At 34.8% G+C, this 26967-nt stretch overlaps 1 protein-coding gene across 7 annotated transcripts in view; it reads left to right on the top strand.

The window, feature by feature from the left end:
- SCAF11 (SR-related CTD associated factor 11) overlaps positions 1-26967 on the top strand; it is a 91043-nt gene that overhangs the window by 31179 nt on the left and 32897 nt on the right. For 3 of the 7 annotated variants that reach the window (XM_072654260.1, XM_072654259.1, XM_072654261.1), the window contains 3 exons: positions 8921-9002; positions 9183-9340; positions 26419-26496. In XM_072654260.1, coding sequence (XP_072510361.1) covers positions 8942-9002; positions 9183-9340; positions 26419-26496 — 297 coding nt within the window. In that variant the 5' untranslated portion in view covers positions 8921-8941. Of the gene's footprint in view, positions 1-8901; positions 9003-9182; positions 9341-26418; positions 26497-26967 lie in introns of those variants that run through there. The other 4 variants (XM_072654263.1, XM_072654264.1, XM_072654262.1 and 1 more) reach the window with 2 other exon arrangements.

A 26967-nucleotide genomic window follows, 5' to 3' on the forward strand; every position in this document is an offset into this window, starting at 1 on the left:
AAATTATCAAGGAAAACTGCCCTGAGATTCTAGAACCAGAGGGCAAAATAAATATTCAAGGAATCCACAGAACACCGCCTGAAAGAGATCCAAAAAGAGAAACTCCTAGGAACATTGTGGCCAAATTCCAGAGTTCCCAGGTCAAGGAGAAAATACTGCAGGCAGCTAGAAAGAAACAATTCAAGTATTGTGGAAATACAATCAGGATAACACAAGATCTAGCAGCCTCTACATTAAGGGATCGAAGGGCATGGAACAGTATATTCCAGAAGTCAAAGGAACTAGGACTAAAACCAAGAATCACCTACCCAGCAAAACTGACTATAATACTTCAGGGGAAAAAATGGTCTTTCAATGAAATAGAGGATTTTCAAGTATTCTTGATGAAAAGACCAGAGCTGAAAAGAAAATTTGACTTTCAAACACAAGAATGAAGAGAACCATGAAAAGGTGAACAGCAAAGTGAAGTCATAAGGGACTTACTAAAGCTGAACTGTTTACATTCCTACATGGAAAGACAATATTTGTAACTCTTGAAACATTTCAGTATCTGGGTACTGGGTGGGATTACACATGCACACACGCTCACATACATAGAGACAGAGTGCACAGAGTGAATTGAATAGGATGGGATCATATCTTTAAAACAAAATGAAATCAAGCAGTGAGAGAGAAATATATTGGGAAGAGAAAGGGAGAAATTGAATGGGGCAAATTATCTCTCATAAAAGAGGCAATCAAAAGACTCATTAGTGGAGGGATAAAGAGGGGAGGTGAGAGAAAAACATGAAGTCTACTCCCATCACATTCCACTAAAGAAAAGAATAAAGTGCACACTCATTGTGGTAGGAAAACCTATCTCACAATACAGGAAAGTGGGGGATAAGGGGACAAGCAGGGTGGGGGGGATGATAGAAGGGAGGGCATGAGGAGGAGAGTGCAATTCGAGGTCGACACTCATGGGGAGGGATAGGATCAAAAGAGAATAGAAGTAATGGGGGACAGGATAGGATGGAGGGAAATATAGTTAGTCCTATACAACACAACTATTATGGAAGTCATTTGCAAAACTACACAGATATGGCCTATATTGAATTGCTTGCCTTCCAAAGGGAAGGGGTGGGGAGGGAGGGAGGAAGAGAAGTTGGAACTCAAAGTGTTAGGATCAACTGTCGAGTAATGTTCTTGCCACTAGGAAATAAGAAAAACAGGTAAAGGGGTATAGAAAGCTATCTGCCCCTACAGGACAAAAGAGAAGATGGAGACAAGGGCAGAGAGGGATGATAGAAGAGAGAGCAGATTGGTCATAGGGGCAATTAGAATGCTTGGTGTTTGGGGGGGGAGGGGATAAAAGGGGAGAAAATTTGTAACCCAAAATTTTGTGAAAATGAATGTTAAAAGTTAAATAAATAAATTTAATAATTAAAAAAAAATATTGTCTAAAATATTAACAAAGAGACTGTACCAACGTATGAAAAAATTATTCATAATTGTCAGGTTGATTTATAACAAAAAACTCAAGGTTGATTAAATATTATAATCAAGACTATTAATAACAAAACCAACAAATATCAAAATTATTTCAATAGATAAAGAGAAAGCTTCTGGCAAAACACAGCACCCATTTTTGTTAAAAACAGTAAAAGAGAGAAACCGTAAAGAGAATAGAGTAGTAGGATGTATGAAGTAGTAGGAAGTATAGCTCCTTCCACAGTTTAAAAAAAGAGTACCAGACTGAGGAATTATCAGTTAATCTAGGAAAAATCTACAGTGGGTCACTGGTTGCAGCTCAAGGCCCACAGGCAGGAACTATGGTTGTTTGTTTTTTAATTTAATTAAAATTTCTTTTGAGTTATATTTTAAGTTCTGAACTGTATTGATTACCATTTGACACAGGGTATGCGTGTGTGTGTGTGTTGTAAAATCATGCTATGCATGCTTCTGTTTATCAATTCTTTGTCTGGAAGTAGATAGCATCTTCCTTCTTTCTGTTGAAGTTGATTTGAGTATTTGTAATCAAAATAACTTAATCATTCACAGTTATTCTTTGAACAATATTGCTGTTACTGTATACAGTGTTCTCTTGGTTCTGCTCATTTCATTTTTCATTATTTCATGCAAATTTTCCCATGTTTTTCTAAAATCAACCAGCTCATCATTTCTTACAGCACAGTAGAATTCCTTCACAATCATATCCCTCACAGTCACAATTTGTTTCACCATTTCCCAACTGATGGGCATCCCTACAATTTCTAGTTCATAGCAACTACAAAGAGAGATGCTATAAATATTTTAGAGCATATAGGTTCTTTTCCTTTTTCATTGATCACCTTGGGAGATAGAACTAACAGTGGTGTGTTGCTGGATCAAAGAGTAGGCATAGTTTTATAACTCTTTGGGCATAATTCCAAATTGTTCTCCAAAATGATTGAATTAGTTCACGGTTCCACCAACGGTGTATTAGTGTCCCAATTTTTATGTATTTCCTCTAACATCTGTCATTTTCCCCTTCTCTCCTTTCAGCCAATCTGATGTGTGATAATACTCAAAAGTTGTTTTAAATTTGCATTTCTCTGAAGAATAATGATTTAGAGCATTTTTTCATATGACTATATATAACTTTGATTTCTTTCTCCAGAAACTGCCTTTTCACATCCTTTGATCATTTATCAATTGGGAATGACTCATATTCTTATAAATTTGACAGAGTTCTCTATATATTTGAGATAAGAGACTGTTATCCCAGAAACTGTCTATAATCCTCCTTCCACCTACCAATTTTCTCCTTTCCTTCCACTCTTGGTTTTATTTGTATAGACATCTTATAATGCTCTTTATCTCTTGTTCATTTATAAATTCTTCTCCTATCCTTAAGTTTAGATAATACATTCCATGTTCTTCTAATTTGTTGATATCACCCTCTATCTAAATGATGTGTCCATCTTCTAATTTGTTGATATCACCCTTTATCTAAATGATGTGTCCATTTTGATCTTATCTTGGTAAATATTATAAGGTATTGGTCTGTATAGCCAATTTCTGCCAGATTGCTTTCCAGTTCTCCCAGCAATAATTACCAAATAGTGAATTTTTATTCCACAAACTTAAATCGTTGCATTTGTCGAACATAAGGTTACTAACAATCATTTGCTATTCTGTATTGTATGTCTGCTTTGTTCTACTTATCTACTTTCTATTTTTTAGCCAGTATCAGATAGTTTTGATGACTTTATAATATAGTTTAAGAGTTGGTACTGCTATACATTTTTCATACATTTATGCATTTTTTCTCATGAATTCCTTTGATATTCTTGACCTTTTTTCTTCCAAATGAATTTTGTTAATATTTCTTCTATTCAATAAAATTTTTTTTGGTTATTTAATTGAGATGGCATTGAATAAGTAAATTCGTTTAGCTAGAATTGTTATTTTTATTATATTAGATCTGTACACCCCTGAACAATGACTGTTTCTCCAGTTATTTAAATCTGGCTATATTTCTGTAAAACATGTTTTATAATTATGTTCATGTAGTTCCTGGGGTTTGTCTTGGCAGGTACACTTTCAGGTATTTTATGTGGTGTACAGTTACTTTAAATGTGGTATCTCTTACCACCTCTTCTCACAAGGCTTTGTTGATGATATATAGAAATATTTCTGATTTGTGTGTACCTCATTGCCCATTATGATTCCTTCAGTTTCTTTTTCTTCTCTTACTGCTCTTGCTAGCATTTTTAGCACATTATTGAATAATATTGGTAATAATTGTCATCCTTGTTTCACTTCTGATCTAGCTTATCGCCATTACAAATAATGCTTGTTGATGATTTTAGGTAGATACTTACCATTTTAAGAAAAAACCCATTTATACCTATGCTTTCAAGTGCTTTTAATATTAATGAGTGTTGTATTTTGTAAAAAGCTTTTTTTGCATCTATTGATATTATATGATTTTTGCTAGTTTTGTTATTTATATAATCAATTATGTTAATAGTTTTCCTTATGGTAATTGTTAGAAAGAGATAATTTGCCCTCCACTGGTAGCTGTGTGATTGGGAAGGAGTACCAAGAAAAAATCTCAAGGTCTTGCTTCAGCAGACCTGCCAAACTAAGTGGGGAGACAAGGTAACTGTATTCCCTCAACTGTGCTTGCTTAATAAATTTCATGCGCATTAGCTGACACATCCCGCATAAAATTATCCTTCCTTTTTCTGATCATGGGTCTCATGATCTGGGAGGGGAAACATGCAAGTAATGGGAGTGCCAGAAAGATTGTAGCCCTGAGAAGTCTGGATCAGTCCTGACTCTGGGGGGAGATATGACCACCCTAACAATATTTAAACTTGATCTTGCTTCTGTACTGTAGCTGTTCTTTGTGAACAATACCTGTGGCCCTTCCTCTGCACACTCAGTTTTTGAGTTATTTTCATGAGAATGGTGCATTTCTCACAGTAAAACATCCCTGCATATTTGTTGTAAATCCCTCTTGGTCACCAGTGTATAATAATCTACAACAAATTTTGTTGTAGCCTCCTAGCCAGTATTTTATTTAGGATTTTTCCGTGGGTGAACTTGGTCTATAATTTTCAGGATTCTAATTTGGTATGTAATTGGAGATCTTTAATTTGTTCTTTTTCATTTTTTTGTTTCATACTCAGTTCATTAATCTTCTCTTTATTTTAATGGTGTGAGCATTTCTAGATGTAAATTTTCCTCTGATTATTGCTTTTGCTGCATCCCATAGATTTTGGTATGTTGTCTCATTATTGTTTTTTTTTTAATAAGATTATTGTTTCTTGTTCTTTAACCCACTTATTCTTTAAGATTAGGTTATTTAGTCTGCAAATAATTTTTAATCTGTGTTTCTGTGGCACTTTATATAACTTTAATTGCATTATGATCTGAAAAGGATGCACTTAATATTTCTGCATTTACCTATCAAGTTTTTATGGCTTAATATGCTTAGTTTTTGTAAAGGTGCCATGTACCACTGAGAGAAAACTATATTCTCTTTTTATTTCCATTCAGTTCTCTCCAGAGATCTATCATATCTAGCTTATTATCTAAGATTCTATTAATCTCCTTGACTTCTTTCTTATTTTGTGATTAGATTTATCTAGTTCTAAGAGGGGAAGGTTAAAGTCCTCCCACTATTACAGTTTTGCTATTTCCACCTGTAAGTCATTTAGTTTATTCTTTAAAAATGTGGATGCTATAGCTTTTGGTGTATATAGTTTAATATTGATACTGCTCTATTATCTATGATAGCTTTTTACCATAATGTGTTTCCCTGTTTATCTCTTTAAATATGTTAGCTTTAACATTGTCTGAGATCATAATTGCTACTCCTGCTTTTTTTACATCAGCTGAAGCATAATAAACTCTACTCTAGCCCTTTATTTTTACTCTGTATCTCTCATTTTTCAGTGTGTTTGCTGTAAAAACATACTGTTGGATTCTGGTTTTTAATCCATTCTGCTGTCCATTTTCATTTGCATTCAAAGTTATAATTACTACTTGTGTATTTCCCTCCATCCTATTCCCCCCCCCCATTAATCCTTTTCTTCTTCTTTTTTTACTCTGTTTATCCTCAGACGGCTAACTTAATTGTGACCACTGCTTCCCTAATCTTCATGTTTTCTAAGAATCCCCCCCTTATCCTTTCCCTTTATCCTCCTATTTCTTGATCTGTACATGCCTCTAAGAATCCCTCCCTTACCCTCTCCCCTCACCCTCCTATTTCATTGTCAATTAAGAAGATTTTTATAAACTTCTATATGTAACCGATATGAGAATAAGGTTCTAGCACTACCAACCCTCCACCCTCTTCTGCCCTCCACTATAATAGTTCTTCCATTCATGTCTCATTTGTATGAGATAATTTTTGCTCCATTTTGATTTTTTTTATTTATGTTTAGTTTTCAACATTTACTTCCACAAAATTTTGAGTTCCAAATTTTCTCCCCATTTCCCCCCTACATCCATCACAAGATAGCATGCATTCTGATTACCACTTCCCCCAATCTGCCCTCCGTTCTGTCACACACTCCCTTCTCTTATCCCCATCCCCTCTCTTTTCTTGTAGGACAAGGTAGATTTTTAGACCCCATTGCCTTTATGTCTTATTTCTCAGTAGCATGTTAAAACAGTTTTTAACACTCAATTTTAAAAGTTTGAATTCCAGCTTCTTTCCCTCCTTCCCCACCTATCCCCACCGAGAAGGTAAGCAATTCTCTACAGGGTATACATGTGTAGTTATGCGAAACACTTCCATAATAGTCATGTTGTAAAAGACTAACTATATTTCCCTCTATCCTATCCTGCCCTCCATTGATTCAATTTTCTTTTGATCCTGTCCCTCCTCAAAAGTGTTTACTTCTAATTACCCCCTCCTCCCATTTTCCCTCCCTTCTATCATTCCACATCCTGCTTATCCCCTTCCCCCTTACTTTCCTGTAGTGTAAGATAGATTTTCATACTAAATTGAGTGTGCATGTTATGGCCTCCATAAAGCAACTGTGATGAGAGTGAGGTTTACTCTTTCTCTCTCACCTCTTCCTCTTCCCTTCCATTAAAAAAGCTTTTTCTTGCCTCTTTTATGTGAGAGATAATTTATCCCATTCTATTTCTCCCTTTCTCCTTCTCCCTATGTATTCCTCTCTCACCCCTTAATTTTATTTTTTAGATAGCATCCCTTAATACTCAACTCACCCTGTGCCCTCTATCTATATGTATATAATCCCTCCAACTATCCTAATACTGAGAAAAGTCTCAAGAGTTATTATATTATCTTTACATGTAGGAATGTAAACAGTTCCACTTTAGTAAGTTCCTTATGATTTCTCTCTCTTGTTTATCTTTTCATGCTTCTCTTAATTCTTGTGTTTGAAAGTCAGATTTTCTATTCAGCTCTGGTCATTTCATCAAGAATGCTTGAAAGTTCTCTGTTTCATTGAATATTTATTTTTCCCCCTGAAGGATTATACTCAGTTTTGTTGGGTAGATGATTCTTGTTTTTAAGCCCAACTCCTTTGACCCGTGGAATATCATATTCCACAATAGTCAAATTATTTCTTTCTGACTGTTTGCAATATTTCCTCCTTGACCTGGGAGCTCTGGAATTTGGCTGCAATATTGCTAGGAGTTTTCCTTTTGGGATCTCTTTCAGGAGGTGATCAGTGGATTTTGTGTGTGTGTGTGTCTATTTTACCTTCTGGTTCTAGAATATCAGGGCAGTTTTCCTTGATAATTTCTTGAAAGATGCTGTCTAGATTCTTTTTTTTTCATCATGGCTTTCAAGTAGTTCCATAATTAAAATGTGCTCCTGGATCTATTTTCCATGTCAGTTGTTTTCCAATAAGATATTTCACATTATCTGCTATTTTTTTCATTCCTTTGGGTTTTTTTTTTATAATTTCTTGATTTTTTCATAAACTTTCATCTGCTCCATTCTAATCTTCTCTTCCCTTCTGAAACCTCCTCTACTTACCCAACCCTTTTTTTTCCTGAAAAAATTGAGGCCATCTGACATGTACTCACTCTTTTGCATTACTATTCAACTCAAAAGTCTTTGACTCCTTTTTCCTAGTCTTTCTCTGACCTCTCTTTTACAAAGCCATGCCTTCTACATATACATTTGATCCCCATCCTTTCCTTTCATCTCCAGAAAATTCTGTTCTCAGTAATTCCTTCTCTTTTGAATCTACAACCTTCTCCTATTTACTGATTCCTAATCTATGGCTGTAAAACATGCCCAAGTCTCCCTCATAATAAAAGAATCTTTATGAGACCCTGTGACCCCCTCTGACTGTCTCTTTCTCCCTTTTTCATGCAAATGCTGTGAAAAAAAGTTTTCTGTCCTCACTGCCTCCACTTCTTTCACTCCTCAACTCTTTGCAACTAGAATTTCAGCATATCACTTAATTGAAACGATTCTCTCAAAAGTTACCTGTGATATCTTACTTGCCAAATTTGATGCTCTTAATCCAGATCTTTTTCGACCTTATCTGCTGTGTTTGATATTGTTGGCTGCCCTCTTCCACCTATGTACTATTTGTGTTTTTATGACAGTACTTCTGTTTTAATTCCTACTTGTTTGACCCCTCCTTAGTCTCCTTGTCTGGCTCATTATGCACATCTTTTTTTACCTAACTGTGGGCATTCTTTCCAAGATTCTTTCCAAGGTCCCCTTCTCTTCTCCCTCTCTGTTCCCTCTCCCTCTATTTCTTTTCCCTCTCTGTTCCTTCTCCCTCTATTTTTTTCCCTCTCTATACACATATTTTTCTCTTCTCTAAACTTTTATTGCATTTACTGTTGATACTGTATAGTTTGATGCTTGAAAACCAACTTCCTTCTCTAACAGGCAGGAAACACATATTGGACATGTATCAGCTTCTTCATATGGAATAACAAAGGAATGAAGACTTACTCTACTATCTTCATATATATGTATATATGTATATACATTCATACACATGTATATATGTATATGTACATATATGTATACATATATACACTCCCCTTCATCTGGGTCTTCTTTTTCTCACAATTTCTACTCTTTCCCTCTCTCCCTTCCTTTTTCTCCTCCTTTCTCTTTTTCCTCTCCCCCATATTACTCTGTATTTAACCTCTTTTTTTCTCCTCTCATCAATTTAGGAGCTTTACTATGAGTAGGAATTGTACTTAATACGTGCTTAACAAATATTTATTGATTGATTCTATCTTAAATTGTTTGATTGGTATGTATTACTACCACTAGATTATAAAAACTGTGAATGCAGGGACCAGTTTTTATGCATATACAGAAATATATACATACTGTACTATTCCTACTGATTGCTCTCCCACTAATGGTAGAGACAAAAAAATTGTAAATGTGAGAAAGCAACCATGAAATTGTCTCTCCTGATTGATCTTTTAGGGAACTCCTTTCCAAGAAAAGATGAAGAAGAAAAATACCAATACTTCAAATATGGGGGATGAGGAGCATGAAGACATTGAAGGTATGTTTACTTTTTTTATTTTCATTCTACTTAGCAGGGAAACCTAGGTTACAAAATCAAGGTAAGATTGCTTAAGATATTGCTGTCCTCAAAACTGCATTCTTTTTATATGATTTTTTTAAAAATTTAGATGTAAAATAAATATGAAATTTGAGATCACATCAGTGTTCTTATTATTAGGTGAAGAAAATAGAGTGTGTCCTCATTCCTTTGTTATTCCATATGGAGAAGCTGATAGATGCCCAATATGTCTTTCCTGCCTGTTAGAGAAGGAAGTTGGTTTTCCTGAAAACTGTAATCATATCTTCTGCATTACCTGTATTCTTAAATGGGCAGAGGTAAGTCTGAGAACAAAGCTTAAAATGCTGAATGCTCTAATATTAATCCAAGTTATAAATTAGTTAGACAACTATTCTCTTGGTATGAGTTTGTTTTAGAAAGTAATTTTATTTTTCTTAATGCTTTTGATGGTAGATCTCTACAAAAATAAAGTACGCATTGTTATAAATTTCTGAATGTTGGTCAGATATTTACATTCGCAAAAGAAGATATGCTACCTTTGAGGATTTTTTTTTCCCATCTATTTTTCATTGTTTGCATGTGATTTTTCAAATGACAGTGTTCATATATTTCCTCCAAATTTTCTTTTGCTCTCAAAACTTTTAATGTTTTTTGGTTGACTATGTAAATCTTCAGTGGGACTGTATATACAGACCTCAGATATTACCTCTAGTGAAAATATAGTAAAACGTAAAAACAAAAATCAGTACAATACTATCAATGTATACTTAGCTCACATTGGAGAATCTTTTAATAAAGTATATAAAGATTAAATTAAAAAATCAAGTATATACAACTTACAGTTTTAAAAATACTTTCCCTTGCATTATTTTATCTGTTCAACAATTATCTGAGGTTGGCATAGTAGGTATTATTATAGCTACAGATGAAAAAACTGACGTTCAGAGTGGTTAGATGTCTTTTCTAAGTATACATAGTTAGAAAATAAGTGATGAAAATATTCCAGGGTCTCAAAAAAGCATTCACTAAGTACTTACTGTGTACTAGCTACAGGCCTTAGGGACTCACACAGAGAAGCAAAATCAGTCCCTGTCCTCAAAGAGAATTAAGTAATGCATGTTCTGAATAATAGGATACAATATAAACCCAAAGGAGATGGAAGGTAGCCTTAATGGTTATGATTCTAATTAGTGGAACCAGGACAGATTATATAGTAGTGGTATTTGGGTTGAGTCTTAAGGGAAGTACCAGGGTTGAAGGCTGAGAGAGATGGTGTACCAAATATGGTGAATAGCCAGTGCAAATGCAGGTAGATGGGAGATGGTGAACTATTTTTGAGGAATAACAAGTAGCAGAATGGCTAGGTCATAGTGTAGAGAGCACTAGAATGTAAGAAGATAGGAAAAGTAGAAAGGAACCAGGTTGTGAAAAGTTTTAAAGGCCAAACAAATGACTCTAGATTCTGAGGATATAGGGAGTTGCTAGAGTTTGTTGAGTAGGGGGCAGCATGATCTATGCTTTAGGAAAAACATTTTGAGTGAAGGATAGATTAGAAGGCTATTCACAAATAAGTGGTGATGTGAGAATGAACTGGAATGATGGCTATATAGTAGAGAGATGCAGAAAGTGCTGTAGTGAAAGAAATTGCAAGATTTAGCAGCTGATTAAATATATGAGGAGAAAGAGAAAGTAGGAGTTTGGTGATTGGAAGGATGGTGGTACTCTTAACAATAATAGGAAAGTTAAGAAGAGTTTTATGTTTTAGAGGAGAGATACTGAGTTCTGTTTTGCATATGATAAATTTGAGATGTCACTTCCAAATCATCCATTTGGAAATGCCTAAAAAGCAGTTGTGCTGCATGACTAGAATGTAGCAGAAAATCTAGGGCTGGACACGTAGATCTGGTCTTCATCTGCATGGACATATTGAGACCAACAGGTGTTGATGAGATTTCTATGTCAGAGACTGTAGATAAGAAAGAGGGCTTTGGGCAGAAGCGGAGGGCAAAACACACTGAGAAAGAGTGGTTAGAGAGGTAGGAGGAAAGCCAAGGAGAGCAGGGTTGTGACATCCCAGAAAGGAGAGAATTATCAAGGAGGAGAAAGTGTTCAACAATATCAGATGCTGCAGAGAGGTTAAGGAGAATGAGAAACAAGAAAAAGTCATTGAATTTGGCATTGAAGAGATTAGTAGAGATTGGTAACTTTTAGAGAAAGCAGTTTCAGTTGAATGAGGTCAAAAGCCAGACTGCAGAGGGTTTAGGAGAGCATGAGAGAGGAAGTGGAGGCCCTCACTATAGAGGACCTTTTCTTTAACAGAGAAGGGGAGGCATAGCTGTCTTCTAATAAAACAGCTTCGCTTTTGTCAACTTCTTTCTCTCAAATAATTGGTAAGTATTAGCTGTGTTAGGGAAATATTCATTCAGTGGGCTTTATTGAGAGTCTTTAAAGGATGGAAGCTGCATGGCAATGAGTGTTAGAACAAGTAGATAGGGAGAAATTATGGAGAAAATGGGGAAAATCTGCTGGAGCAAATGGGAGGAGATAGACTTAAGAATTAGTCAGGAAGCACTTATTAAAGCACCAAGCTCTGTGCTAAGTGCAGAGTATTCAAGGAAAGGCAAAAATAGTCCCTGTTCTCCCTGGTGAGGAAAAGTGCTGCCTTTCCATCTGAGACAAGAATGGTAGAGTAGTGGACGTTGTCATGATAGAAATTAAGGTAAACTGAGGTCTAAAGCTCTGAAAACATTGTTTATTGGTAAGGCCAACAGTTATCAATGAAGGAATTCTTAACTCCTCAGTAAGCCAAAAACAATCCTGAATGAAGGCTGACAGTTCATTTTTATGGACAAAGCAGGAGTGTCCTGAAACTAGAAGGCACCATCATAGATGGGGAAAACAATATGATTGGTTACAAAGCTACAACTTCGTAGATGTGGAAGACAAAATGATTGGCTAGAAATTTGGAATGGAGGGCTAGAAACAACCACTTCTTTCATTTTGTTGCTGTGAAAGCTCTTTGGTGACATGCACCTGCATGGCTAGTTATTGTCAAGTTATAACAAACTACACTTTCTTAAAAAACAGCCAGGATTAGAGAGCTAACAGAGCAGACTCCATGGCATTCACCTGTAATCTTCAAGGATAACAGATTTCCTTGATAGAAGAACAGAGCAGCGACTGCCAGGAAAACTGAACTGAATTTAGTTCAAAGACAATGAATCATTTACAGAAAAGCTCAATTGCCAAACTTAATTCAGAGACAATTGAAACATGGCTTATACAAAATGTTGGTAATGATACAAAATGAAATCAGTTACAGAATAGAATCATTTTGATTTTCTCAATTATCAGGGTTATGTCAGAGGAATGTGAGAGGAGGAGGTAAGGAGGAAATTCTCATTGAATGGCCTCAATTTTTTTGGTCAAAATTTGTAGGTAGCAGTGTTTTCAGCAGAGAGCAGGATGCAAATAGTGTTAGAGAAAGTAGAAAAGGTTTGGAAGAGCTTCTGTAGTGAATAGACTAGCGAAGCAATTTGAGAGCAGTTGTAGGATCACTTTGTTAGTGACAGCCTATTTGACATTAGCTCACATAAATTTGTAGCATAACGTTGAGCATGGTATTATGCCACTTCTTCCAGTTCCATTCTTCAACAGTTAGTCAACTAACTTCTTAATGTAAGGTGAAGTAGAGGTAGAGACCTTTCAGAGGTTTTTCTTTGGTAGTCAAGATGAAAGAAATAGAAGTTTGACTGATATGTATGTTTCTTATTCTAGACTTGCCTAGTTAGGACTTTTTTTTTTTTGAGGAAAAACAGGCACATTAACAGATTCTTGTAAATTTTGTTTTGCATGCACCTTTATATTTGAGCCTGTGGAAGCAATCTAATTTGTTAATTAATTCAGAAAATATTTTCAGATAATAATAGATAAGCCTAATTCTTAGAATAGTCTTAAAAATAGCTTATTAACGAAACACTCAATTTTCTAGAAAGTTTAGATAAACTAAAATTTATCTCTGCCATAGTGTATTTAAAAAGGACCCTTTTGCATATATATGAATTAATTATGCCATTGTTATCAAATAGCACTGTAATATTTGCTATACCACCACTATACCTTCTAATAAAGACAACTTGGTATATGTCAGCTTTTTTCTCTCAAATAATTGTTAAATATTAGCCATGTTAAAGAAATGTTCATGAAACTATGAGCTTCAGTGAAAGCTTCTGTCTATTGGGATATATTTGGGATATATTCAGAGTTCATTGAGTTCAATTTTAGAGAGTAACAGTACGTAGAGTGCTTGATTGAATTTGGAAAGAAGAGGTGTTAAACATAGTATAGTTTATCTCATGTCAACTAAATATAAATTAATCTTTAGCATGAAAATACATCAACATCTTTGGGAAAAAGTTTTAAATTCAAATGTCACTTATCTGCATGCAGAAACTTTAAATCATGGACAAAAAAATTTGTGGAGATTCCTGGGATTGTGTCTTGTTTTCATGGCAAGTTGACAGTAGTGTTAGTGTGTTTTCATTTGTATGTTATTTAGTTTATCAAAGAAGTAAACTAGAGGAAAATTTAGTTTCTGTTTAAGAATGTGGATTAAAAAAAAAGCTCATGTTCACATTGTAGCCAAATCTGTCAGAGACATTCAATAAATGTATGAACATCTCTTTGGAGACTGACTGGCAGTTGATCTTCCTAATTTACATTTGTAATTACAAAATAAAAAATGACAGTTGATAGCAATAGTAAGACAAAAGTACTGTAGTTAAAATTAGGGTTTATGGAATTACTAAACAGAGATCAGTATTGATATTGTAGACTCCAAAGAGAACAATGTTGATATCTAGGGAACTACTCCACTTAATGACTCCATAATAAACAAAAAGGGAAGCTTTTTCATCTGCATTGTATTAGAGAATTCCTATTCTGAGGGTGGTCATTCTAAACTCCCTCTAATGATCTATGTACTGATTCTGCCTTTTTGGGGAAACTCCTTTGTTTGTGTTACAGGACACCATTATAATATTAATTCTTAATAGTTTTTATAACACAGCTGAAGCCTCAGTGTTGTATGCTTCCACAAGAAGCGCTCTTCATAGTTGTAAGAAAGAAATTAATTTCAGCACTGTGTTTGTATATGAGATTATTGTTAATGATTTAAACTCACAAATTTGTGATTTAAAAAAATGCTTTGAATTTCCTAGTCACAATATATAAGTGGTTCTTAGTATTAAGGAAATCTTAATTTATAAAATAGAAAGTGGTGATTTGCATTACAAAAATATTATTTACCAGAGTGAAGTAGTGCTTCAAGAAGTCAGACAAGAATGTTGAAATTATCATGTTCATTACAAACAGATGAGGCTCATTCAGAACTAATTGATGGTATTATTGCTCAGAATAAATAAGAATTTCCAAATGTTCACAGTGTACTTAAATCCATTTCTGAGTGTAGTTTTGGATATTTATGCATTGCTATATGTAAATATATGAGGTTATGTGATGTTTTAGAAATCAGTTTTTCCAGTGACAAGTAACTTTTAGAGATTTTATGTCTTTCTAATTTTTGAAAAATGAATTGATTTTTACATTTGAGTTTTAATTAAGTCTCATTCCGAAGCCTCTTTGTCAAAGTGGTTAGATGCACTATGGAAGCTCTTCTTAGTAGTTCCCTCTTTGCTCCCTTCAAATTCCCTTTGTAAGGCAGATAATGTTTTGTAAAATGAATACTCCCTAATGATTTATGTAATAAATTCAGATGTTCACATTGTATTTAAATTGGGAGATAGGTGCATCTGAATGAAACCAGGAGCATAAAATAGCATAGAATGGAAACCTGTTTTAAATGTCAAAAAATGTTTTTAAAAAATCCTAATTTTTCTCTTTTTTATATTATCTCCTCCTGAGAATTCTGTTGTACTTCTGAATACTGTTTGTATGTCTGTATACATATATATGTATATTTTTTCCTGTAGGATGTAAAGACTAGTTTAATCCTAATTTTTCTTAAAGCATAACTTGATTTAAAAGTTCACGGAACTAATTCTTAATGTTCTTCGTGTTAGAAGTGAGCGTGTCTAACAAGCCCCCAGCAGTGAGAAACATGCTCACCTTCAATGAAGAATAATACCTGTTGTGAAATCAGGAAAGCTTTTATTATCTTTACGTCCATTCCTCCTAAATGGACAGGTAGCCTCCCCAGTAAGGTTACAGGAAGACTGCACCATGTCCAGAAATACGGGGCTTCTTATACTGTTTTCTGAACTTTGAATCTCCTGCGATATTGTCCCTGGCCATGTGACTCCATGTTCTCCTCTCTGATAGGCCCTTCCTCACACAGCTCCTTGGGCCTGAGCATTAGTTTCTGACCTCTAGCCTGTCTATGTTAGATCACAACCCTTATCACCTGGGAATGTGGAAAACAGAACTCTCTTGCCTCCCACAAAATCCCCCCTTTTTTTCTTTATTAAATTCTCTGTTTGCACACCTAAATTCAGTAAATACCTCCTCACATTCTTTCCCCTGTGAATTCTTCCCTTCATCTCTCTCCCCTTAATATGAATATGGGAAGGGAGCAAAGTTGACCAATGCATTGACAAATTACAGGGAGGCAGTCCCCTTTCATAAGTACAACACAAAGATTCAAAATACAAAGTTAGATCAATGAATTGTCCATTCAGAGGTTCCTTCTTATATAGCAGTCTGGGGAGGAACATCATCTGATGCAGTTTTCTGTTCTAGATACTCGTTCAAGCCATCTTCAGCACAGCATCTCTGCATCTTCTTATAGAAATCCAGATGTCCACTCTCCTACAAAACTGACCTTAATACCATTTTAGATTACCATTCCTAAGCTTTATACGCTTATCACTCTTATGAACTTTGGCCAGTTATCATGTTTAAGAAATTCCCATTAGAATCCAGTTTTTATATTTTACATTAATTTACTATTCATTTCCCCAATCTGGAAAATGAGATTTCACTAAGGAGTCAATACCAAGCTCTGGTACTTACATAAATACAATAAATAATCATTTTTAACACAGTACATATCACATCATAAAACAATTCCAACTTCTGATCATGTGATGCTTCTTTTAAAGCATTTACCACAGACCATTTTTCTTTTAACATTAACCAACTGAGACAAAAATAATAATGAGTATTTATGCTAACCTCACAAGCCCTTGACCTGATTGTCTCCATACTATTACTAAGAATTAAAGGACCCTAACTTACTGTTGTTGGTCTAAATCCCAAGCCTAATAGCTTAATTTTAGACTTAACCTCAGATGTTCTCCTACCAACAATCTATTATTTAACAGATCTGATATTATGCTTACAAAACTTTTGATTGTAGGAAATTGCCACTGAGTAGGGACATTGCAGGGAAACAACATCTCCCTAACTTCATGTCAATTCCAGGCAGGAGTAGATTGTCAACTGGCATTCAGCCAGGCTTAAAGTCTGTCAGTGGGGAAATTGAGTCAGGAGAATCCTACCTCAGCCCAGGCTGAAGAGCCATTCTCCCAACCTTCCCATGAGGTTACCTTTTTGCAGTTCATACCAGCATCTCACAGACTCACTGGCATCATGGATCAGTGGCTCAGACCGCCTTTCTTGCTATGCATACCTGGAGTTAGACTCAGAAGAATAGTCAGTTAGTAGTCCCATAAAATCTTAAAATAGCAAGCTCCAGTAATCAAGTTTCAGATATGACTATAATTTCCATTGGCTAAGGAACATCTTTTGAAGCAAGTCCTAAGTAGCTTGCATACTTTTCTATACCTATTCTACTTCCTGATTAAAACAATCAAAATCAAATTTACCATTAAAATCATAAGTTATGGCTCTAATAGATTTACATCTTTTTCCCAAGCTTCTCTATACCTCTCTAACCCTGCTCAGTCTAAAAGAATGAGCTACACATATGATAAGTTCAAACACTAACTTCAACTTATGTTCATGAAATGAATTCATATCAAAACAGAAACATTTAACTTTTCCATTAATGCCAAATTTTGCCAGAAGTTACCTGCCTCTAAGAAACTTAGACTGAAATTCTTTTCCCCAAGCTAAAAGTGTCCCCGATTTAGTCTCAGTAATTAATTCAGTCAGTTGTTTTAATACCAATTGCTTTTACATCATTTTGTAACATGTAAAAACCTTATTCCAAGTTGGGACCTTTGTCCATTATCTGAAGAGAATTTTAGTCCCATTTTAAAAGGGCCCTGAAAAATCTCACGTTGAAAACTCCTTGGCTCTCCTGAGGCCCATGAGCTTTTCCCTATCACTATGCTTATCAGTCCAAATCTCCAGGTTACTGACCGCTGCCATCAAGACCATTCCTGGAACCCCTGGACTAACTGAGGCCACCCCTGGACTCCTTCCTCAGTCCCTCTGTAGATAAGATAACAAAACTTTGACCTTCTTTAGCTGAAAGAATGCTTGGGTTGAATTCATTTGGGCAGGGCCTAGCGAATTGCTATTTTGGGGCCTCAAGTACCCCTAAGCTTCAACAGTTCCATACACTTACAGTTCACTTTAAGTCCCAGTCTTATTCTATGGAACAGTGATTCAGCATCACATTTATACTTTGGTTTCCTTTTCTCTACCTAATCATTCCCATTACATTCAGAAAGAATGTTCTGAGGGGTTTTAGCTTTCATTTACCCAATTAATTGAAAACAGCAAGATTCCACTATTTGCATTTTGCTTACACCTTAAACTATCTGCTTTGATTGTAGACACATGCCATATGGGTGAAAAGCAAGAACTTAGTTAGATATCATCTCCTCTTCATAACCAGACTCAGAAATAGTCAAGGGGGAAAACATTCCTTTTCAAAGGAACTCAATAGGGAAACTGAGCCAGAAGCATCCCATCCCAGGCTGAGGACACAATTGTCCCCTGAGGCTTGTACATTAGATGTCATGTTTCACTAATGAAAAGTTTTACCAGGACTCACATCTTAAATTTGTCCTAAAAACCAATCACTGGAGATTTTTTGTCACTAAAACAAATTTCTTATTTAGGAACTCCATCTGAATTCAGATTAGATCTTAAGAAGTCCTTCTGTAATGACTGAATTTCAAAAGGAAAGGGGGATGGGGCCAGGAGGCTTTTTGTCTTAAAATTATCACAAAGCTTTCTGGAACCATAAAATTCCTGGTCTCCTTTATCTTGTCCCTTATCTTCCAACCCCCCATTAAACCTGAAGTTATTATAACAAATTAGCTTACAAATATAAATTTGGTAGGTAGGCCTTTCAAAAATCATACAAAAGATTTTACAAAACATTTCTTCATACAACAAATATCTTCCTCTTTTAAGAACACTTTTCAATTTATCACAAAACCCTCATGAACCTAACTGTCAGTTATTACAAGAGCTAAAATCAAGGCCTTTTCACATTTGCTCATAAGCTTCCTTTTACAAACATACTTTTGTAAATGCTTGATTCACTTTTATTTAAAACTTCCTTCTTAACAGTAGAAATAAGCTTTTAACAAACTTAGTACATCCTTAGATGGAACAGGCTTGCAAATCACACCCATATATAGAATATATATGTATATATTTTTTAAAGGATTCTCATTTTCTCAATAGGAATTCTACAACACAGAAACTCTTACACAATTCATAACAGCTTTTTAACCAATTCATCATTAATTTAGCAATGCAGTTCATAATATAACAACATTTAGGTGGATTATCTAAAAATTTAAGCTTATTTAAGTTTAGTTAACACTTTAAATAAGATATTACCCATTCAGCTATTCATTTCCACATCACCTTGCACAGTAATTCATCTCTTTACCACTACGTGGGCATGCTCTATCACCTGATATCCTTTCAGATAGACTCATCTCAAATTTGATTGAGCTGTTATCAAATCAGGTTACATGATTTTTTCTGTCTTCTTATTTATAACCAAATATAAGTTTCAAATTAGCAAATTTCTATCACATCCTTTTAAAACTCCAATCTATATATAACAAACTCCACATTTAAAAATTGTGTAACAATTATATTAGATTAATGTTGCATCTAACATATACTCATCCTTATGCCCATCCTGCACTTTACAATCATAAAGGCCAAATAACTGTCTGTGTGTGTGTGTTTGTGTGTAATTCTTAATCCTGATAGGAAGAGCATTCTGTGAGGCTGCTTTGTATTGCTTCAGGACAGATTTTGACTTGAATTGTATCAAACCTGGATTTACAATCACTAATGATAAACATTTTAGCCTTCCCTTTTTTCCCAAATACTCTTGCTACTTAAAAGAAAAATAACTTCCCATAATCTTTTTGTACTTTACTTCCTTAAAGGGCTGAAATACCATCTTCCAACTCCCTAACCCCTCCAAGGTCCACCAGACCAGGAGCTTTCCCAATTAACTCAGACTGGGAGTGGGTAATCTCCCCTTGTGCACATGATCTGAACACATGGACAGAGATAATGCTTTTAAAAGAAATCACTAAAATTCTAAAGTAAATTTGCAATTTTAAACACATTGTTTTCTGATATCAGATATATTTACTTAATTTAAACATTAAATACAGATTTTAACTTTGAGATCTCATTAAATCAAAACCCAACTTCACTCCAGACTACCTGTCTTTTCCTCTGCAAATTTCCATTACAAAAGAGATCCTCCTTTAGGTAAGGTAGAGAATGGTCTGCTACTCCCCTGCCTGAGGAGGAAAGACTTTTCCAGATTTGAATCGGATTAATTAAAGAACTTCCTTGCCCAGGCAAAAGGGCCTAAATAATTTAATAGTGACAAAATGTGACTTCCAAGCATGAGAGCTTAATAACTAATAGTAATAACTACAAATCACAGTAAGCAATTTTTAAATCCAATAACTATTTTGTCTATTGGTTTCCCAGTCAGGGTAAACATTTTCTTAAGTGGAATTGGGGAGAGGGAAGGGAATACAAGGTCCAACCACATAGTTAGTCTGCCATCCCACCCATATACCTCCTCTCCACATAAACCAAATACTCACAATTTCTTCCAGCTTCTTTGTTCCTTAAAAAGAAACTTAGAGGTTAAGAGCCTCACAATTAAACTTATCAATAGAACCACATTTTTTTTTTAAGTTGAATACTCTGCAAAGAGCAAAAATCTTTCTTTTTCACCTTCACAAACCTGGCCAGGGTTCTAGAATGCAGAAAGATTTTTTTTTTTGACACCTTCTTAAAAGTTCTCTAACTCTCTATTAACACCATTCACAGAACAGATCAAGTCAAACAGTGAAACATCTTTTTCTGTCTTTCTCTCTCTCTCCAGCCCACTCCCTCCTCTGAAACTGCTGTAAGCAGGGAGAGAAGGAAAGGGAGAGATTAAGAGATAGCAGAATTCTAAGGGAACATCAGCTACAGCCCTTGCTACGCTGGCTGGTTGCATGACTGCATTTATAATTTAACAAAACACTTCACAAACACACAGACATACACAGAACAGATAGAGCAATACTCTCTTTTTAGGAAATAAACTAATTTTAAATTAGACCAGTCAAAATCAACTATTCATATCAATTTATTCTGACTAATTTCAAGCCAATTTCAAAAGAATCCTTCTCAACATCTAGATTCTCCCTTCCCCCCCTTTCTACTCTCTCTCTAGAGCAGACAGGGGAAGGAATATAACCAACATTCCTTCAAATGAACTTCTAAAGGAATACCTGGAGGACTATTCATCCCCTCCCAGGTACCTTTATCTTAAGAGCGCTCACTTCCCATCTTAGGACTTATGCTCTGAAGGTCCTCAAGGACTGATCGTGCCTAAGATCCAGAGGCAGCAAGGCAGTACTTAGCCACCAGTTTTCCTGCCATTGGTCAGGTCTCTGACTTATGCTGCCTCAGTTCATTGGTTAAGCTGTGTTCCTGAGTTCGCAACAATTCCAAACTGTCCCAGAGAAGTTAGCAGTCAGAAGAGGCGAAATGTGCCTGTGGGTGTCTAGACTACTGAAAAAATCAATGGGCATGCTCCCATGCCCCATAAGCAAGATTCCATCCTAACCTTTTTGATGCTGAAGATCCCAGGCAAGCGCCCAAGAATTGTTAGAAGTGAGCCCATCTAACAGTGAGAAACATGCTCACCTTAAATAAAGAATAATACCTGTTGTGAAATCAAGAAAATTTTTATTAATCTTTATGCCCATTCCCCCTAAATGGATGGGTAGCTTCCCCAGTAAGGTTTACAGGAAGACTCAACACGTTCAGAAATATGGGGCTTCTTATACTGTTTTCTGAACTTTGGATCTCCTGTGATACTGTCCCTGACTATGTGACTCCATGTTCTCCTCTCTGATAGGCCCTTCCTCACACAGCTCCTTGGGCCTGCGCATTAGTTTCTGACCTCTAACCTGTCTATGCTAGATCAACCCTTGTCATCTAGGAATGTGGAAAACAGAACTTTCTTGCCTCCCACATTTGGAAACCATGAATGTTTTACAGCTTCTTTGAAAAGTTGGGAGCTGTAGAGTTGTACCAAGAAGACTGACTGAGGAATGTGGGTTGATTGAAGGCTGAGTCAAAAGGGGTGTAATTGAGTCTTGTGAGAGCTAATTGTTAAATTTTCACTGTGAGCATTTAATTTGAGAAATTAACAAATTCTACAAATCAGGGTTTGATTTATTGTTTTTTTGTTTGTCTCTGTTGAATAAAGTGATGGAGAAAATGTTAATTCAGATTAAACTTAAAAGTAGTTTCTGTGTACATATTTTACATGAAGAGACATTTAAAAATTTAACCACCACTCTCCTGGTTGTGTGGGTCCTAGGCAAGAGTATACTGGGAGTTGGAATAGTTGGGGAGAGATAAAGGGAATAAATCAGGCTGGTCTAATTTAGAACTTCAAAAGTAGCCTATGATAGATAGGAAGGTATGGATAAATTTTGGATTGAGTTGAACAAGGCAACATTGGAGTGCTTTGAAGTAGGGCAACATTGGTATACATTTCCAAACATTTGCTTTTTATTTTGAAATACATTTTTTCTGGTACAGGGTAATTTACTCTTTCCATGAGTAAACGTTCTGAAAACATTTAAACAGATTAACCCAAGAATATGTGAATAAAGGTTTTGTCTTTTTCCCAAACTTGGATTCTCTAAAATCTCCAAACCTGACCTATATAAATTGGTGTTATTTTTCAGTATTAAAACTACATAATGTTTTTCCCCCCAAAGATCTCATTGTGGGTCTATTGTTTGATTTCGTTGTGGAGATATGGTTTAAAGCTGGCACATATTATTGTCTATGTAATATGTAACATTTAATGAAAAGGGTTTGTGTGATAAAATCTAAATACGTACACATGTATGTACATATGTGTGTTGTATAATTAGATTTATGTTTATACATTTTAAAGTAGGGATTAATTCACTTTTTTTTATATAGACTTTAAGTCTGTATCAGAATAACAGGTAATAATTGAGTTATAACTTACCAAAGCTTATTTAGGTAGTTATACTTGTGAAACTATTGAGGTATGAACTATCTTCATTCTGCAGGGCATTTGATTCTGTGAAAATAATAGATATCACCATTAAAAATAGACTTATGAAATTAAAGCAATAAGCTTGACTGATAGAGAGGTAGTTTTTGCCGGTAACCAACATGTTAGCTAATATTTTAACAATAGTGTTTTTAAAATTCTTAATATTTTAAATTTAAATTGAAATTAAAACTCTTGTGGGGATATTTGACTGATAATTTTAAAAAATTACTCTGTTAGATATTTGAATGATTCTTCTGATGATTCCTTTGAGTTACTACTACCTCTCAAAAGTTTATGCGTAAGTTTTTAGTAAAAATACTGTAACAAATTTAAAAATCTAGTAGTTCTTTTATTTTTTTTTAGCAGTTTTGTTGGAATATAGTTGGGCAATATAGGTTTTAGTAGTTACTTTCATTTCATCTTTATTGGTGGTGCGTTTACCTTTTCCCTTTCTATGTTTACAATTTGATTTTCTTATTTTTAATCAAATTATCTCTTTTTTTTATCTCTTTTTCCCTCATAAATCCAGTTTCTAGTTTTATTTACTAGTTCAGTGGGGTTTTTTTCATTCAATTTTATGAATCTTTTTGATTTTCAGAATTTCTATTTGGATGTTTAATTGGATGTTTTTTTATTTGTCCTTTTTCTAGCTTTTTAAAAAAATTAAATGACTGAGTTGTTGTTCTGCTCTTAATTTCTTTTATTTATGTAAGCATTTACAAATGTAAATTTTCCCTTGCATATTATTTTGACATGTTGCCTCATTGTTGTCATTGTCTTTAGTGAAGTTAATTATTTTTTTAAAATGATTTGTTCTTTTACTCACTCATTCTTTAGGATTAAGTTATTTAATTTCCAATTTTTTAATCTTTGCTTCAAAAGTCCTTTGTTAAGTATAATTTTTACTTAATTTTTATTTTATTTCATGTTTAGGAATTAAGTGGATTTCCTATTTTTGCTTTTGTGCATTTGCTTTGGGGGTTTTTAATACTCTAATACAAGACTTATTTTTTATGAAGGTGCCATACAGAGTTGCAAATCAGCGTACTCCCATCTATTCTCTTTCAGTATTTTTTAGAGATTTATCATATCTAACGTGTAAAGTTCTATTCATTTTCTTAAAATCTTTTTTATTTTATAACTAGAATTACAAGTCAACAATAATAACAGTTGCCTGAGACTGAAATGTCCCTCACTAATATAGTTTTACCTTTTCCTCCTGTAATTCATTTAACTTTTCCTTCACGAATTTTGATTCTATACTATTGGGTTCAGATCTGTTCAGTGTTGGTATTCATTCATTGCCTGTGGTACCTTTTAGCAAAATATTGTTTCTCTATTTGTTGTTCAGTTGTTTCAGTCATGTTTCACTAGTTGTCATCCCTTTTGGGGTTTTCATGGTACAGCTACTAAAAGTGGTTTGCCTTCACCTTATTTTACAGATGAGAAACAGAGGCAAATAGAATAGGGTTAAGTGACTTGCCCAGGGTCTCATAGCTAGTAAATTTCTGAGGCTGGATTTGAAATCAGATCTTCCTGACTGCATGCCGAGCTCTCTATTCACTGTCCATTTCCATTTTTCTCTTTTAATTAACTTTGTATGCTTTTCTGTTCTCTAAAGAACATATTCTTGGATTCTGTTTGAATCTATTCTGCTGTCATCTTCTGGTTTGTGAGTGAGTTCCTCTCATTCACATTCACATTTATTAGTGAAAATTATGTATTTCTCTCCATCCTAATTTTAATTTCTTAAGCTATTTTTTTCTCCTCTTGAGAAATCTGTTGTACTTCTCTATACTTAATGTACTCTCCTTCATTCCTATTTCCTATCCCCTCTTTTTTTGTTCTTGACTGCTTTCCCTACTGTTTTTCTGGTGGATAAGATAAATTTCTATACCCAACTGTGTTCTTATGTTTATTCTTCCCTCTTTAAAAAAAAAACAACCCAATTCGTGTGAATCTAATTCATGTATGTTTCATGTAAAAAACTTTTTATTGGATTCTAAATTCTAATTCATTTTGTTATCCTCTTCCATTTTATGCCTAAATTTGTACTTAACCCTCTCTTTTTCCCTAATCCCTCTTTAACAGTTTGTTTTGCTTCTGTCTAGTTTTTCTGCTACTCTGACCTTCCTCTGATTACTTCTTTTGCCTGGATTCCTTTTCCTCATTCTCTGTTTTACTTTTGTGTCCAACTCTCTCTCTTTGTATATTTACCCCTTATTCCTTTGACCAGTTCTAAGGAGAGTGAAATTCAAGTGTCACCTGCTCCCCCTTGCCTTATTATATAAACTTCTGTTTGTACACCTCATTTATGTGAGATAGTTTTCCGTATCTTCATCTCTATTTATCCATTTCCCAATGTATTCTTCCTTTCTTTCCAGCCCTTCCCCTTCTTTTCCAGGTCATCAAAACATAACTGTCACTCTCAGCCCCTCTGTCTAACCTCCTTTGATGTTGATGTTCATAGTATTCTATGGAGTTTCATGTATTCCCTCTATATACAGGAATGTATATAAATATATATGTATGTAAATAGTTTAACTTTGTTTGTCCCTTATGATTGCTCACTCATTTTTACCTTTTTGTTCTTTTTTTGGTTCTTGTGTTTGCATGTCAAATTTTCTATTCATCTCTACTCTTTTGTAGAAAAGAAAGCTTGGAAGTTCCCTATTTTGTTAAAGGTCTATCTCTGTAGGAGATAACTTGGTTTTACTGAGTCCTACATCTAGTCTTAGATCTAAGTCTAGATCCTTTGCTTCTGCAATAGAGATTTCAAACTTAGACCTATAGGCTAAGTGATCTACAAAACTTCTGAGTGTGTCCCTAACCAGATAAAAATGTACCCCTTAATAAGTACCCTTTAAGGCTTTGTTTCTGTTTGAGTTTTTCACCAGTGTTTTGAAATATAGCTAGTTCTCATTTAATGTAAGTAGACTGTTCTGCAGACCTCCCCTCACCTTGTGGGGTTATGTTTCCTATTCAGCTCTGCAGCTCCTGCAACTGGTGTGGCTTCAGTTCTTGGAGCTCCCACAGTCAGAGTAGTTTAAATGCTTATAGCAGAGGACCCCTGGTGAGGGGCTATACTGGCTCTGCTTCTGTAGAAGCAGCAGAAGCTAGAGCCTGGGCCCACGTAGGGTCCTGACAGCCACCTGCCAGGGAGGCAGGTGTTTGTATAAAGTGTGAACTGTTTGTATAGCATACCAAGTTTATGTAGTATAGTTTGTATAGCATACCAATTTATATAGTATACCAAACTTTCTTTTTTTAAAGGTGGCTGCTAAATCTTCCGTGATCCTGATTGTGGCTCCTTTGCATTTAAATTCTTTCTAGCTTCTTTCAATATTTTTTCTTTGACCTGGGAGCTCTGGATTTTACCTGTAATTGTGAGAGTTTTCATTTCATCATTTCTTTCAGGAGGTGACTGGTAGATTCTTTCAGTTTTTAATTTGCCCTCTGGTTCCATGGTTCCAGTTCTTGGAGTAGAAACTTAACTTTTGCAGTTTATCAACCAAAGAGATCTTTAAAAATAATTTTGTAATAATTAAATAATTTTGTGATAATTTTGTAATAAAATTGTGATGTTATTAGTTACAGTGAATTCCCTGTGAGGAAACTCCCTCAGGTTAGCAACTTTACTGTAATTTAAAGTCTTAAAGAGTTGTCTGAGCACTGTATTGTTAATAGGTTTGTATGTGTCAAAAGTGGTTAGACCCACATTTTATTACCATATCAGCTTCATTTCCTGCTGATTCAAATTGGTGATATTCAAGGGAAAATAATGGTTCATTTCCTTTTTTTTTTGTAGAAAACTCTCTAATAGATACAAAAAAATGTAAAAATTTTAATTTGCTAACAATTCCATTTCAGACTCTTCCTTCATGTCCAATTGATCGAAAACCTTTTCAGGCAGTATGTAAATTCAGTGCAGTGGAAGGTTGTGTTAAGGTAAGTCTGAGAGTGTGTACGTGTTTGTGTGTGTGTGTGTGTGTGATGTGTACATATGTATGTTGTATTCCAAACAGAATAGTCTTAATTATAGCCTAGCATTTATATAGTACTTAAATTTTGCAAACTGCTTTGACCTTATTTTGTCCTCACAGCAACTATGGGAGGTAGGTACTTTTATTGTTACCATTTTACAGATGAAGAAACTGGTTTGAATAAACAGATCTGAGGCTTCAGTTCAAGATTTCCTGAGTCTAGATCTAGCACTACAATATATTCTTCCACTTAGTTTTCTCATAGGGAGATACATTTTATTTTTGAGAGTTTGAGTATGTTTAATTAATATTTTACAACTTGAGCAAACTTTAGCTGGAGTGAATACAGTGGAAGCAAGCTAGAAGATATTACTGTCATTTACCCCCCTGCTGCTGAATGGGTGGCTACAACAGAGTAATTTGACATGCATTTTTC

Source organism: Notamacropus eugenii, chromosome 3, assembly GCF_028372415.1.
Source record: "Notamacropus eugenii isolate mMacEug1 chromosome 3, mMacEug1.pri_v2, whole genome shotgun sequence".
Classification (NCBI taxonomy): domain Eukaryota; kingdom Metazoa; phylum Chordata; class Mammalia; order Diprotodontia; family Macropodidae; genus Notamacropus; species Notamacropus eugenii.